This window comes from Hylaeus anthracinus, unplaced genomic scaffold (genome assembly GCF_026225885.1).
Source record: "Hylaeus anthracinus isolate JK02 unplaced genomic scaffold, UHH_iyHylAnth1.0_haploid 0, whole genome shotgun sequence".
NCBI classification, from domain to species: Eukaryota; Metazoa; Arthropoda; class Insecta; order Hymenoptera; family Colletidae; genus Hylaeus; species Hylaeus anthracinus.
The window spans coordinates 17,460,530-17,477,301 of record NW_026533254.1 but is presented as its reverse complement, the minus strand read 5'-3'; the positions used below and the strand labels follow the sequence as shown (position 1 = coordinate 17,477,301).

The window sequence follows — 16,772 nt, the reverse complement described above, 5'->3', positions numbered from 1 at the left end:
CACTCACCCCGAAGCATTAGTTGCAGGCTGTAGTCGATCTGTCTGCATTGCTGGTGAAATCGAAACGATCTTTTTGGAGATAAGGTGTCACTGATCAATAATTATGCTCAAACGAACACGATCGAATGATGGCATCGATTTAGAACTAACTCGCAAAATCGACCGTAATCGTAATTCGATATTTTTGGCGACTGTGGCGAACATCGAAAAATGATTCTTTTTCGACACTTTATAATTCGATGCATCGAATATAGAAAACGTTATGATCAACTGAGTTCTACAAATATCTTCGGTTTTCAAATTTGAACAAATACAAGTATAACAAATTAAAAAGAACTTGCGGGTCTGGGTTAGATTACACTGCACACTATTAAATTTCCATGGCTGGATCGACGTTGAATTATTTTTCGATGCATTGGCCATACTCCAAAAATTGTCTATGCTTCGTCTTCTATTTTTGTTTAACCTTTCGCGCGGGAATTCATCAGCCATATTGTTGTATCGAGCTCCGATCGTGATCCAGTTGTACGCGAGCAGGACGCTAAGCTTTTCGATGTATCTTAGTGCCGCGTTTAAAAAAACAATTGAAAACAAAATCTTAGCGAATAATTCGTCGATGGCTGCTATTGTGAACAGACAATAAGCAACGATGACGGAGACGAACGATCGTTTTCACGTTATTATATACTTCGATATGCGTTCATGTCGATGAACTGCGCGTTCTTGATCGATCGCTTTCGAACTTTGAGATCGATAGACGACGGAAAGACTTGAATTTAGTTACGTCAAAGAACGAACAAACGAACATTAACCAATTCTATCTATGGCGTACGCATAATTTTATCTACGAGTACTGTGCTTATCTGAAAAGAAAAATCCTACAAGTTATGGGAAACGTTTTTCTTCTCAGAAGACCACAGAACATTTTTGAACGCAATATTTTCTTGTATCCAATGATTGTTACGTAAATATTTAACCAGCTGGTGTATGGGTCCGACATTTAATGCCTGTGTAGTTGTTGAAAAACAGCGAGATTTGAGGGAAAAAATAAAGGTAGTCCTTATTAAATTGTATGGTGTGTGTATGTGTGTGAGTATGAATTATATAAACCTGCATAAATGCAGATGAAAGATGCAAATCTGCGAAGGTAAATCATTATGGAAAGAAATTTCGAACGAGTCGGCTCTGAAAATCGTGGATTTTTTGCCCATTATATATCGATCAACGTTCGAACGATGCTCCAAATAACGATTTAAACTCGTATCTAAAGATTGATCCTGATTACTACGATCAAACTTGTTCTATCGAATTAATCATTACTCGACGTTACTTGTTACTTAGAAGCATGATGTGTTTATGTGTGTATTATTCAATATCGTGTAACAAATAAATGTACGTGTTCAACGTGATGGAAATCATATGATCTGCATGAACTTTCAAGTAAAGGATTATCTTTCGTGTAATTGCGATCGTTGAGCAATTCATTCTCCCATTCGTGTAATATATTAATTACATTACGATTTACTGATACAATAAATACACAATAGTTCGTTTATTTATTCTCTAAATATTCAGGGTAGAAAAATATCTCGTTAGAAGGACACGCATCGGTAACTGTTACGCGGGAACTCTTCGTCAAATGAAAAATTAAACGTCTAAGTTGCGAACGTAAGAATGCAAATACGATTTCAACTGAATACATACGATGTATGTACACCGATACAAATTGCGTGAGTCATGTATCGTCAGTGATTCTCCTTCCGAACATCTTTAATGGTAATTAACAATATTTAACATTAGTATATACAAAAACGCGTTACTCAGTACGTGATTTTAATTATATCACCATACTTGCACATACGTGAATATAAATATATATATATATATTTCATTCTCAATCACAACTCAATTAACATATTTCAATTCTTATGTAATTTACGCTGAATTGCTTGTTCACGAAAAGACACTGAAATACTAATTAAAATAAAATAACTATCGTTGCTATCAACGCCAAAAAGTAACACGCTTCTCGACGGAAAGATTTGCCCCGGCATACATATTTTTTTTTTACTTATCAACGATACGATCAGAAATCAGTCTAATAACAAAAATACAAGGTTACAGTTACCATGAACATTCACAGAATAAGATGCTCCGATGTATGTATTTAATCGATTTTAAGCGTGATGTTTCTGAGAAATCTAAAAGCATCTCATTCGTATCCGTCGTTATCACAGTAGTCTAGAAATGTATAAGTCTAGCATCTTCTGGGTTCTGTTCCACTGGACAGTACGGGCATTTCAATCTGAAAAAGAATCGGTGTCTTTTTTTTTGCTTATTTTCCTCTTTTTTTCGGGAAGCGATTTTAGTTATTTAATTGATATCATCCATTTTACTAAATTACATACTTGTTTGCACTGGTGAGCTTGTTTAACGCATCTCTCGAGATAACGTGACCGCAGACTAATTTCATTGGAGGATTGTTCTCTGTGCTCTGTTGTCTTAGAATCGGACATGCGAAAACAGAATGGTAACGACTTTGTTTGCCTAGATCTATTTCGATCTGTGTAATAAATAAATAAAGTCGTTTAAGTAATGCACAATAGTTTTCAACCATTGACTTTGCAGCAATTACTTACTGGTAACTCGTCTTTTCCATTCCAAACACCTGTTACTTGTCTTTGTTGCATAACTTGTTTAATATTTAACAGCGTGGGCAACGCAGTACACCCCGCGTTAATGCTGCAATAAAATACCACAAACTTTTTTTAATCGTTCAAGCGTCATTTCCCGATTTATTAGAACAGAGAAAAACGTACCACACTGAAAGAGGACTATCCACGCTCAAGCCCAATAACGTACACGCCTCCCTTGTGAATACATCGTGAATATCTAGCCACAGAGTAGGATCTAACAAGTGACTGTAAGGGGAGGATTGTATTCCGTTTGGCAAATAAAGTAATGTGCCCATTAAAGCTTGCACCTCTTTTCCATGACGCCCTACGTATTGCGTAAGATTCTGTCGAGCGTACATTATCGCTTCGGTTTGCTTACTAGGACCTTGTTGAACTAGTCTTATGAAATGTAACCTATGTAATTTAAATTCCAGGGAAGAATTCTACAATCAACAGTCAATATCAGGTAATATTTAAAATTGGATTGTATTCTAATAATATCAACAAAATGTTACATACTTGCGCTAAAAGTGCCTCTCTATGTTTTTTAGCCCAATCCAAAGCGGGTTCTAGATCTCTCTGCTTCAAGCAATCAAGAATATAATTTAGTTCTGTGAATGGTTCTTTTGTTTCTTCATCTGTCTTAATTCCAGCTTCCTAGAATAGAAATTGAATCATATTCTTTATTCTGCATTTAATCATGAAAGCACATTTATTGTTACTTACTGCTGCTAATTCAGCTGCAATGTCTAGCATACCATGACGATAGAAATGTTGGCAAATGACTTGGTTTAACAAATGTGATTTTTCTGGACCAGAGAAAACATCTTCTCTGCTGGTACTTGCAAAGTCGGCAGTAAAATTTCTGTCTATCGCTTTTCCCACCTTGGACACTGTACTGTGTAATTCCCGATGATCGGTGGCTAAACGTTGTGCAGTTTCACGGACTTTTGTCATTGTGTCTTTCAACACTTGTGCTAGGCATGGTGTTAACTCATGATCGGTTGGTGCTAATGAAAAGAAAATCCTAACAATATCATACTGACGTACGATAATTCTAAGGATATTTCTAATCTGCTTTTTAATTAATTTTGAAATACCTATAATCGAGAAGTGTTTCAAATACAAGGAGAAATTTTTACCGAATGCTGCAGCGAATTGAGTTAGATTTAGTAAGATACAAATCATTGCAAGATGGAAACGGGAAAATTTAAATATTTCATAGATTAAGGTAAATCTACTTTACATACTATCGTATTCAAACTTTCTTCTATAGTTTCTTCCATGTTTGCAGCGATTACTATCAAAATTGGTATATCAGGAAGGCTTTATTGTTCTCTCGACGAAACGTCAACGAGATATGACGTTAAAGTAACTTAGAGATTTGTATTTTACCTCGTTCGAATTCCTTTTTTAGAGATTCGATGTGATTTATCAAATCGCACAGTACTGTCTCTGCATGCTCGTTTATCGCACCAAATTTCAATAAAACTTTGTCAACTTCACGTTCAACCGCATTACACGCCTCCATTATTGTTTTTCTTAATGATATCACAGAGTAGTTTTACAGAGGCGAAACTCTTGTCGGAACCTTTGATGTTTGTGTCCCCGTATTTTCATATTAGGGCCGTCTCTAAGCAAATTAATACAACGGCTCCCAACGATGGCCTACTTAGCGTATATTCACAATAGGATAATTTATTGTAATCTTGCCAAATAAATTTGGCTTCGTACGAAAGTTTACTAAATAATTAAGCAATTTCTTTATTATTTTATTAACCCAGATTTTAGTTGTGAAGGTAAAAGCTCGTACAAAAATTTTCTAAGAAAGGCTCTACAGTTTCTAGGCCCAGCACTGTCTCAGATGCTCCCTTGAGGCAGTGTTGCCAAATCACTGTAGCTTATACCCTCATCACTTTTCATTGGACACTGAAGCAACAGTGTAAAACGCGGCTATATTTGAAGCGTAATATTACAATTTTCAAATAGTTACAACACATAAATAAATTCAACTAAGCAGTGAAAAATGTATTATGGAATGACCAAATTGAGAACTCAATTAGGGCCTGAAAACGCCTAGAGTTTCACCTCTGCAAAATTATTCTGTGGCATTACTTTAAGTAACAAATAAGGCGGATACGTAAGTAGGAAAAGAATTCTGTAAGGAGATTCGTAAGAAAGTGACACTACTTGAGAATCACTTCTTTAAATGGTGTTTGGGGAGCTTTTCATGTAGGTTTCATCGTAACGCCCCCACAAAAAGCAAAGGTAGCAATCTTCTTCCTATTTTTAAATAAATATATATCTACGTTACACTGATTTATGGTTTTATTATCATTTAGTTAGTCTTCATTTACGAGCTATAAGAACGAGGCACTGAAGAGGCTCTAGTAAAAACTGCGACCTAAACAAATGCGGAAATGTTGAATCAGTTTAAATAATGTTACTTTTCCCGGTTTTTGAATCTATCCTGGTCATGTAACGCTGGAATATCTATAAGTTTGGATATGATTCGTGGTGTATTTAGCTTCGTTCGTGTTGGTCCGTGTTCTCGTCATCTCTGTGATGATATTGAGTAGTAGCATCGTGTTTCGCATTACAGTTGTGTTAGATGTCAAGATAAAAATCGTATTTTGCTCGCACGCCAAATGTGCGAAATCGAAATGTAATTAGTGTACATATATTGTTATAGCAAGTTTTCAATTAAACGAACAATGGAATGGGTGCAGGTTAAAGAACATCCAGGAATAGGTGAGAAACAATTCGTGGAATATTATTAATTTGGCCTTTATAAGATCTAACATCCTGGGAGGTGCCCCAACCAGATAAAATTTTACTTGTTCTTTTGCGAACGAAACGTTGATCGACGATACTTTTCCTGTCATTGTGTCTTTGTTGTTTCGTTCTACGTCGAACGCGACGACTGTATCAGCATCATTCGGAAATGTTTAATTAACTTGCTGGTATCGGGGCGATTTATAACGTCAGTGACATTATCGTTTGCATAACAATTACATGTCACGAACGCTACCTTTATTACCGTCTTATTACCGAAATAAACGTTCTATTCTATTTCACGTACGCATCGATGTTTAATTTACTCTTATATACGAATACAACAATCTGCTTAATAACCTGTATTTCATTTGGTTATCAATAATTGATAAACATTTTGTTCGCTGCTTTCGTTTTTATTCTACATCTATAGAATAATAATAACAGTAGTAATATTTTGTTAGTATCGAGATGAATGTGAGACTTAAGTGTACTTAATTATTTGTTATGATGCAGCCATTCATAATTTTACACATGGGACCCCCTATACTCTGCCATTAACAGTTGGGGAAGTGATATATATATCACAAGAGTGTGGAGATTGGTACTATGGACGTAGTAAATGTAAAGGGGTCAGTGGGATATTTCCTAAATCCTATATACACATGCAACAGTCTATAAATACGGACTGTTTGATACATGAAATCACTAATGTTTTGAGAGAATGGGGACATCATTGGAAGCATCTATACGTGGTCTGTATGAAATGACAAAATATTTGTAGATATTATTCCTCTAATAAAAATATTAAAAATGATTAATATAATTTTTATTACACAGATACATTCAGAACATTTCCATACAATGAAACAACAAATTTTGGAATTAATAGGATACAGGAGCAAAATTTTAAGTGGCACATTGACAGTGGATGAACTGAAAGACATGAAACGATTAGCAACAGCTAGGATCGATACTGGTAATCAATTATTGGGCATGGATATGGTTGTTAGAGATGATCAAGGAAATGTTCTTAATCCAGAAGAAACAAGTACAATTCAGTTGTATTATCATCATGAAACAGCTGCGGAAAGGATAAGAAAGGCAGCAAATGATACAAAAAAGAAGCCTTCAAAACCACAAACACCTGTATACTCGCATATCTTCTTTGTTAGTGTAAGGAATTTTGTATGCAAAATGGCAGAAGATGTAGAATTATTACTGACTTTATACGATGGCCGTGAAATGAAAGCAATCACAGAAAACTACGTAGTATCATGGAGCAAGGAGGGACTTGCTCGAGACATAGATCAACTTCACAACCTCCGAGTTTTATTTACCGATCTTGGCTCTCGAGATTTAGCCAGGGACAAAGTTTATTTAGCTTGTTATGTAATTAGAGTGGGTGGTATGGAAGCTAAAGATATTGACCACCGTCGCTCGAGTGTTGCGCAAAGTAATCAAAAAGCGAAAAGCACTGAAAACATGAGAAGACCATTTGGTGTAGCAGCAATGGACATTACTTTATACATTACTGGCAAACTTGACGGAGATGTAGATCATCATCATTTTATTCCATTTGTCCAGTAAGTGCACAATTTTATTTTCACTCAGATTATAAATGTATCCATAAGAAATTTCTTATGAGTACAAGAAAGGTAGATTTGTTTTGTTGGTTTGCTTCCTTTCTTTCAGATGCTGTGAAAAAGAAAGTTTAGATGGCGTATTACGTAGAATTCTTTCTCAAAAAGAAACTAACGTTCAGAAAAGTGGCAATGGCGGTAGTAGTAACTCTACTGGTGGTCAAGGGTTGTGGGCTAGTTTAAAATTACTTAGAGGAGATCCGAAACAAGTAAGCAGAAGTTTGGAGAAATTTAAAGTTTAGTAATTACGATTAAAAATTAATTTTATAATGTTCATGAACATTTTTTACTTCAGGTACGCGATGAAAACCCTCATTTGGTACTTGGTAATGTTGCTATTGCAAGGAAAATGGGATTTCCAGAAGTTATATTGCCAGGTGATGTGAGGAATGATTTATACCTCACGTTAATTAGCGGTGAATTTAATAAAGGATCGAAATCTACGGATAAAAATGTTGAAGTTACGGTTGGTATTATCTAAAGTAATCTTACTAAAAGTTTCATGTATATTACATCTTTTTTTCGACAGGTTAAAGTATGCAATGAATCTGGTATACCCATACCAGGTGTTATAACACTGGGTGGCGGAGCCTTGCCGATCGACGAATACCGTAGCGTTATTTATTACCACGAGGATAAACCTAGATGGTGTGAAACATTTAAGATTGCTATTCCTATTGAAGAGTTTAAGCAAGCCCATCTAAAATTCACATTCAAGCATCGCAGTTCGAATGAAGCAAAAGACAAATCCGAGAAACCTTTTGCTTTAAGTTATGTAAAATTGATGCAACGTAATGGGACTACATTGCAAGATATACAACACGAACTACTAGTCTATAAATTAGATCAGAAAAAATATGAAGAAACTGATATTTCGTATTTGAAACTGCCATCAACGAAGGGGGAATTGGTAAAAGATTGGAATGTAAAATGTTGTTACACATAATTGTTGCTAGAATTGATCGTTTTTTTTTTTTTTTTCTAGGTTGAATTAAATATTGAGAAAAAACCAACATTGGGGGCACTTACTCTAAGTTCTAAAGATAATTTTTTGATAGCAACCAATATTTGTTCGACAAAACTTACACAAAATGTAGACTTACTAGGCTTATTAAACTGGGGATCGCATAACACTTTAAAAGAATCTTTAATTGCTTTAATGAAAGTCGATGGCGAAGAAGTAGTTAAGTTTTTACAGGTATGTAACACTTTTACGTTACATAGAACAATTTCACGGGCGAACGGTTGTATGGATTTTTTTTTCAGGACGTTTTGGATGCTTTGTTTAATATATTAATGAGCAATTCGGATAGTGATTTTTATGATGATATGGTATTTGAATGTCTATTGTATATTATTGGCCTTGTATCTGATAGAAAATATCAGCACTTTCAACCAGTATTAGATTTATATATTTCCGAGAGTTTCTCAGCGACACTCGCTTACAAAAAGTTGATTGCAGTATTACGTAAACGTATAGATAATGCCACTAATAACGACGGACAAGAGCGTGATATACTTCTTAAGACAATGAAAAGTCTCCAATATTGCATGAGATTCATTGTCGAATCTCGTCTTTTATTCACTGAGTACGTCTTTTATTACAGCATCTAATACCTTGTATTATCATCTTTATCTCAATACTTATATCTCAATAGGCTGAATCAAGACGAAGAAGAATTTTCTCAAACCTTAACAGAATTATTGAAATCTATTGTTGAACTCATGAGGCACGAAACAGACAGTACCTTATTAGTTCAAGGAGCTTGCCTTAAATATTTACCAACTACCATACCTCACTTGTTGCGAGTGTATAGTGGTAAACAGTTGAGCACAATTTTGACTGACTTATTAGTTACCTTACCAGCAGGAAGATTGACTAAACAAAAAATGATGACGGTGAACGACATTGTTCATAGTCCTTTGTTTCTAAATGCAGAGTGTAGAGCAATTCTGCTTCCTAGGATTACTATTTTGGTTCGAGATTTACTGGAAGCTAAAGAGGAGGTAAGATGTGTGAAATCATTGAATCGTTCATTATTACTTATTAAGTTTTAGTGTGAAGGAAATGAAATGTTCATATTACTCATTAAAGAGGCGTTAAGTTAAAAAATTCGTCATGCTACGAAGGATTAATATATATCGAATGTCTGAAGATTTCAAGTCCTTTTGTTGAGTAATTTGATACATTTCTATCAAAGCTTCGTTCATGTTAATACTAATGTGTTGTAACAAAGCTTAGAAATAAGTGTGTGTCTCGCATTTAAAGTATTGCAGCCTCTCCATATCACCTTTATGTTAATGATCATAGTCAAAATGTGAGCGGAGCTTTTCATATGCATTTATAACTTCTTCACACAACTTATAAATTGTATCATTATTCGTGCTTTCCGTGCAGCCTGACATCCTCCCGCCACGCCATCTTTCTGTGAATCTTGTTAATCTTGTATTGTTTCCTTTAAATAGGATGTCTTTATTTTTACGATATATCTAATTAATTTACACAAAAATTATACTCTAAAATAATATTAAATGCTTATTTTTTGTTAATCAAAATAGTACTATTAAAAGATAAAATAATATTAAAAAAATATAACAAAATGAAAGACATCCTTTGTAAAGTTTGAGCATGGAAATAAAATTACATTTCTACTTTCTGATATAGCATGTACTTATAAATGATATGATGTTGAATTACCGCTTATCTAACGAGGAAAGAACCAAAAGTTGGGTCAATTTTCTTGTAGCCAAACTCATGAAGTATAAACCACTCTTTACATCTCTATCTGTCCATAAAAATATAAAGTCCTCGAGCCGAGATTCTAAACGACCTGTTGACTTAGAGCAACAAATAAACTTTTGTAGTAATTCTCATATTCAATGTAGTGCATTCGCCGTTGTACGACTGTTCTATGGCTTGGGGCAGTGCCCCGTCTTGCATGTGGTTCTATGATGCAACTTCTCTTAGGTGATGGACAAATATTGAAGATATAATTGTATTTTTTTTAATGCATAAATTGGCATTATATTCTAACTAACATAGGGCTGTTTCATTTTTGTGTTTGGTTTGGTTTTGGTTATTGGCCTATAAAGGGGCTGTCAAGTACGCCTGGAAAAAGCGTGGCGAAGGTAGCCAGGCTGCTCGGCGAAAATCGACATCGACTCAACCAGCACCGCGGCTATTCTGAAGAGGTAATTGCTGAAATATACGTGGCCAGTTAAAACGCGTTGCGTATGAGTAAATTTTTGGATTATTGGCACGATGATCGCTAATAATATGAGACATGTATTGATCTACTTAGGATAAGTATTTTATGTTAGATTTCCAGGAATGGTGATTATTGTTATGTTGTTCTATTCCTCTTTTTATTTCCGATTACATATTCGCGAGGATATTCATTAGTGATGGGATTGATGAAATTAGGTATTGTTCCCACTCAAACAATTAAAATACTTCGTACAATTTTATCAAGTTTTGATACCAATACCTTTGCAATATTTTATTAATATCAATACTATTTAGTATCATTCCCGTCACTAATATAAATAATCCCGTCAAATAATTTATCATGATGATAAAAGACACGTTTTTATCTTATGTTTACATAGGTAGAATTATGTGTCAAGATTTTGTCTGATATCTTGGAATTAACGTTTAGAAAAGATATAGGAAGTACAATGCAAGATGTGAAAGAAATAATGCTTACAGCCCTGAGGACTATAATACAGACTGTTATATCAATGGATAGGGAAAACCCATTGGTTGGCAATTTAGTTTCAGTTATGTTAGCAATATTCAGGTAAAGGATAAGAAGGAAAATTGTGAAACCTGATAAAGAATGCAACTTTTAATATTATGCATGACGTTTCAGACAAATGACACAACACCATTATGAGATTTATATAAATCACTTTGGAACTAAATTCGACTTGCTCGATTACCTGATGGAGATATTGTTAGTATTCAAGGATTTAGTTTCAAAGAGCGTGTTCCCGGGGGACTGGTGCGATATGATTATGCTCCAGAGCAGTATCATTTTAAAATCCCTCCGTTATTTTTCGGGTACCATTAGGGATTATTTTTTTACTGACTTCGAACAACAAGCGTGGTCTAACTTTTTCCACTGTGCGATTGCATTTTTGACTCAACCTGTTTTACAATTAGAGATGTTCACACCATCGAAACGCAACCGCATTGTTTCGCGTTACAATGATATGCGCAGGGAGACAGCGTTCGAAATACGATCCATGTGGTTTAATCTAGGGCAACATAAGATATTGTTTGTTCCTGCTTTGGTTGGGGCTATATTAGAAATGGCTCTAATTCCGGAAAGCGAATTGAGGAAAGCAACCATACCTATATTTTTTGATATGATGCAGTGCGAATATTATAGTTCACGCATTGTCGAAGGATATGGCGATACAAAAAGAGATCCTGCCCATATAAAAGCCAATTTTACGGAATATGAAAATGAAATGATTGCAAAATTAGATATTTTGGTCGAGGGAGGAAGAGGTGACGAACAATTCCGTTTACTTTGGATTCAAGTAATGGGCAATCTTTGTGAGAAACACTCGACTATGCGGGAACAAGGATTACGTTTCGTTGATACAGTTGCTAAACTTATGGAACGGCTATTGCAATATCGTGATATTATTCATGCTGAGTCTCAGGAACATAGAATGTTGTGTATTGTAAACTTGCTAGAATTTTACTCTGAAATAAATAGAAAGGAAATGTATATCAGATATGTAAACAAGCTTTGCGAATTGCATTTGGAATGCGACAATTATACGGAAGCAGCATATTCTCTGAAACTTCACAGTCAATTATTAGCTTGGAGTGATCAACCGTTGCCACCACTTTTAAGGTCACATAGATATTTATTATGTCAAACGCATCGTGAATTGAAAGAAGCGCTGTACAACGATATGATCAAATACTTTGATAAGGGTAAAATGTGGGAATGTGCACTCGCAGTATGCAAAGAATTAGTTGCACAATACGAAGAAGAAACATTTGATTATTCACAACTTTCCGTGCTGTTAACACGCATGGCTAAGTTTTATGATTCCATAGTAAAACAATTAAGACCTGAGCCTGAATATTTTAGAGTTGCATACTACGGCCGAGGACATCCTGCCTTTTTACAGAATAAGGTATTCATTTATCGAGGAAAGGAATACGAACACCTCAGTGACTTTTGCTCGCGAACTTTGAATCAATTACCAAATGCAGAGCAAATGTATAAATTATCGCCTCCTACTCCAGAAATATTAGAATCCAACCATCAATACGTCCAAATTAACAAAGTAGACCCGTTGATGGATGAAAAAAGACATCGACTCAGTGGGAAACCTATAACAGCAGAAGCGGTATTAAGGTATCACCGAGTGAACGATGTTCAGCGTTTCCGATTTTCGAGACCAGCGCCAAAGAAAGATTTAATCTCGGCTATGATAAATTCTGGCGACAAGGAAAAAGATAATAATGAATTTGCTTCGTTGTGGTTGGAGAGGACAGTTCTAGTCACGAGTCATCCTTTGCCAGGCATTCTCAGATGTTTTCCTGTTACGTCTAGCGATACCTATTTGGTCAGTCCTCTTCGTAACGCGATCGAGACAATGGAAGCTACGAACACTGCCTTGAGAGATCTGATCGTAGCGCATAAAGCTGATCATAGTCTTCCAGTGAATCCGCTCAGCATGAAACTTAATGGCATATTGGATCCAGCGGTGATGGGTGGTATAGATAATTATGAGAAAGCCTTTCTTAATCCTGAATACAGGAATTCTCATCCGGAAGAAAGTTCCGATCTTCTGAAATTAGAAGGGTTAATTGCTGAACAAATTCCGTTGTTGGGTGTCGGTGTGCAAGTTCACAAAGCTTGCGCTCCCCCTCAATTAACGCTGCTTCATCAACGTTTGGAGCAATGTTATGCTACAATGCGATCCCAAGTGGAGTCGAAATATGGAAAGAGAGTAAGTTAAGAGCAAAATCTGTAGTATCTGATCGAATTGGCACTGTTAATAAATGTTGCGAAACCGAGGTAGTCCTAATTAATCCTGTTTTATTATGAAACAGACATGTGATTTGCAAATTGAGACATTGACTCAAACTGTTACAATGCGAAGACCACAGCCATCGAGAGGCGACAATCATCGTTTATCCGAATCGAATATAATAAATTCAGAGTAAGTAATTTTTAACGTTAATAATCACGATCATTATCCGCTGCAAATATTGCATTTTATTTATACTAACATTAGTTTCGTTCATGTGTTTTCATTGTCATTAAATTATGTTGGCTTTGGTACGGGATTTATAATCATATTTCTGTTAAAACAATGTTTGTATTATATTGTGAATACTGCATGCATAGATGAAAATAGCCCAAAAGTTATAGCGTATTCTTTGCATAAAAGACACCGTATACACAATTTTTCCATGTCTCTTATTATAAAATTATGTGGCCATTTTGTAATTATCTCGTTCAGCTGTGGAACTCACTCCAGGGTATCCTCTCTTACAAGATCCCAAGTTGCAACGTTCAAGTCGCTCGCATCATTCAATTTTAACAACAGTACACCTTCGTCTGGTGCTCAGAACGTCGGTTTATCAAGGTAAAGATGTCACGATGTCATGTAGAATTTGTTCCACTATTAATTATGTTCATTTTGTCTTATTAATCAAACTATATAATATCGACTATTTATGCACTTTCTACCTATTGACAATACATATGTGTTATTACTAATACAATAGATGTATTATTAATATATACTTCAAACTAATGTTACTAATCAATATTATGCAGACCAAATACTAATTTAATATTGCTTATTTTGGTCTTCTCATATTTGCGTTCTATGAATGAATATTAGAGCAGCGTGTATGTGATTTCAGGAATTTCGCTGTTGGACCTGATAAACACAATATTTTACTCTCTTTTCTTCGCACCTAGCATTTTTTGTATATGTACACATGTGTATATGCATGCACAAATCATTTTTTTGTACATTTCTTAATCCTTTATACATATTGTGGCTAACATATCGGTTGTATATTAATTGGTTAATTTTTTATTTCATCATTCAAATATTATTTTGGCTAAAAGACAAAAGCCACATACGTACATATATATTACAATAATAATATTTATATATATTACTTTACTTTTCCTTTTCTTCTACATTTTGCTGCATGATATATTCTTTTTGTATCATTTGTTATGTTATCATGTTTGTCCCTGGATTAAACATCTGCGATAACAACTGGCTATTTTTCTACTGAATAGGTAAATAGCAAACTATCAACAAAATATTAATGCTACCGTCATTAGTTATTTAAGCTTATACATGAAATTTCTTATATGCAATAAATGCTAATTGATATGCAGGAACGCGTCAATACGTTCGCATATCTTATCAACGGCTTCTCTACAAAAGGCATTGGGAAGTTCTAGTCCAGGAACGAATAAGAAAAAAGATTCAAAACGAAGAAGCTCGCGAAAAAGTGATTCGGCTGCTTCCACAAAAAGTGATCAACCAACCAGTCAGTGGTACACCACGACCGAAGTATCGCATAGTACATCAACTCCTATTACTCCATTGATATCCAGTTACCCTAGTACACCGATATTCGAACTTCGTCAGGAGGTAATTTATAAGTTTCATCTTCTAGCGTGTCGTGATGGGATTCAGACTTGTTTAATTATATTTACCATATCAGCCATCATAACTAATATTTGTGACTACTTATTTCGGTACTTACTCTAGACAAACTATGTATATCATTAATAGTCTGTTGATGAAGGTATATTAGTGAATATACCATTGAATTGGTCCCATTACTACTAACATGCATGATATTGACAAAATAATGCAAAAGACTGTAATAAATAATACATTATTGTGCAGCTAACGCCAAAGCGTCCTCTAAGATCAGAGGTAGAAAAGGAAAGACGAATAAGCAACCGCTTATCTGGGCAATCTCAACACTATTTGAGAAATGTAAACAATGGAATGGATTCAAGTAGTTTAGGAAAAGGGAACAGGGACAGTATCGGTACAACAGACAGTACAGCATCTGAAGACGATCCACCGCCCCCTTTACCCATAAAAACACGCGAAGCTGATTATTGCAATCTTCCAGAGGAATCACCTGTTGCCCATTGCGGGACAGGTAGTTTGAACAATTTAAATCGACCTTTAGGTCATTGGTCGAAAAACAAGCTTCCAACACCTACAGATGATCTTGACGTTCAAACAAAACCACCTACACCGCCGCCAAAACCAAAAAGACCACCATACAGCTTAAACAAACTTATGCTTCCTTCTGGCGATGTAGACAATTTCAGTCAAGATCCGTCCGTAACTTGACCCAGATTACTTGACGATCACTCATCTTGCCAGTGTACTGACAATTCCGTATAATAATGTATTTATACAAACCTTAGTCTTGTAGTGCGAAAGTAGAAGTTACCATTTTACAATATTCTTTTCCGTACCTTCGTTTCCTACATAAATAAGGATATATCTACTAACGCTGTAACACCAGCGAATCATGTAGGATCTTAATATCTTCACGCATACATGAATATCAATTAACCTAAAACTGTGGTAATATCATACATGTTTGCCTTTATTCCATCCAATTGTGAAACTTTCGAACAAACTATATACATCACTAATAGACTGGTGACAAAGGTATAATAATTGTATATGGAAGCATGGTTATATCGCAAAGGTTTTGAACGATATTTTATAAGTATATTTACAAAATAGGCTTGAGATTTCCTCATATTTCCAAATAACCATTTACGTACTACGCGTATTTAAAGAGCTAATGCCATTGACATCAAAGTCTTTCATTAGTAAAAGACTTTTTATCGTGAAACACGAACATGAAGTATGCATAATATACTAATTAGAAGCGGATATTACAATTTTTACTACGTATTTTTATAGATTTTGATATTAGGCTTTTACAGTGTTTTCTATATAATGACACAACTTTTGAACAAATTTTACTGTTACCGTTAGTAATCTTTTTTACGGATTTTCTATTGACGAATAATTCAGAAAGATATTTTTTACTGAAAATACATTTTGACATCTATTTCTTCTTGATGCTCAATTTTGTACAAAAAATTACTTTTTCCTTTTTTGTTTACGAAATTAATGTTATCGACACGTAGTTACTACCTAAGCATTACCAATCTATTGTGATTTAGTCAAGTAAGATTAAGAATTCGTTTTATATACCAGTTGGCAAGATATCCATAGTCTTGTAAATGTTAAATTATTTAAGACAATGCGACATAATTTTATACAGTTCTGAGATATAAAAAAAAAAACAGTGTATTATCATTTTCATATAGACAACAGATATACGATTAAATTTATATGTTTATTTATTGTATGATACCGTGACACATTATTATAAATGGAGAAATTCTAATACGGTTTGACAAAATTATATGAATTTGTTATAAAGCACTACATCGCTTAATAGAACTAATCTTTTCGATATACTAAACATGTTATATACATATAAACAATTTGTAAACGCAAAAGCAATTGCACTTTCAATTATAAAATATGTGACATTTTCGACCGCAATTATCACGCGAGTCTCATACCAAAGAGATTAGTGCTTTATTTATTTACTTTGTTA

At 34.7% G+C, this 16,772-nt stretch overlaps 2 protein-coding genes across 9 annotated transcripts; one reads left to right on the top strand and one right to left on the bottom strand.

The window, feature by feature from the left end:
* Positions 1–1,496: 1,496 nt before the first annotated feature.
* LOC128892014 (E3 ubiquitin-protein ligase RMND5A) lies at positions 1,497–4,297 on the bottom strand. 4 transcript variants are annotated; one of them, XM_054152047.1, is made up of 7 exons: positions 4,071–4,297; positions 3,402–3,775; positions 3,195–3,332; positions 2,820–3,118; positions 2,640–2,742; positions 2,409–2,563; positions 1,497–2,323 (listed from the first exon to the last, which is right to left on the bottom strand). In XM_054152047.1, exons 1-7 carry the CDS (start codon positions 4,204–4,206, stop codon positions 2,242–2,244), a joined length of 1,287 nt encoding a protein of 428 aa, XP_054008022.1. In that variant the 5' UTR covers positions 4,207–4,297; the 3' UTR covers positions 1,497–2,241. The 4 variants fall into 4 exon arrangements, with proteins under 4 accessions (XP_054008022.1, XP_054008031.1, XP_054008039.1 ...); XM_054152056.1 differs by having other exon boundaries at positions 1,497–2,305; positions 4,071–4,295; XM_054152064.1 differs by having other exon boundaries at positions 3,402–3,685; positions 4,071–4,294.
* Positions 4,298–5,140: 843 nt separating this feature from the next.
* On the top strand, positions 5,141–16,623 carry LOC128896287 (dedicator of cytokinesis protein 1). Of its 5 annotated transcripts, none has more exons than XR_008461953.1 (16): positions 5,141–5,426; positions 5,967–6,205; positions 6,291–7,036; positions 7,146–7,302; positions 7,389–7,559; positions 7,623–8,003; positions 8,079–8,291; positions 8,360–8,682; positions 8,752–9,100; positions 10,187–10,285; positions 10,703–10,893; positions 10,966–13,075; positions 13,179–13,288; positions 13,592–13,717; positions 14,001–14,391; positions 14,494–14,633. XR_008461953.1 is itself a non-coding variant. In XM_054159550.1 (16 exons), the coding sequence occupies exons 1-16, from the start codon at positions 5,390–5,392 to the stop codon at positions 15,473–15,475; spliced, it is 5,955 nt and encodes a 1,984-aa protein (XP_054015525.1). In that variant the 5' UTR covers positions 5,163–5,389; the 3' UTR covers positions 15,476–16,623. The 5 variants fall into 5 exon arrangements, 4 of the variants coding, with proteins under 4 accessions (XP_054015525.1, XP_054015524.1, XP_054015527.1 ...); XM_054159550.1 differs by lacking the exon at positions 14,001–14,391 and adding an exon at positions 15,014–16,623 and having other exon boundaries at positions 5,163–5,426; positions 13,610–13,717; positions 14,494–14,752; XM_054159549.1 differs by lacking the exon at positions 14,001–14,391 and adding an exon at positions 15,014–16,623 and having other exon boundaries at positions 5,164–5,426; positions 14,494–14,752.
* Positions 16,624–16,772: the final 149 nt, after the last annotated feature.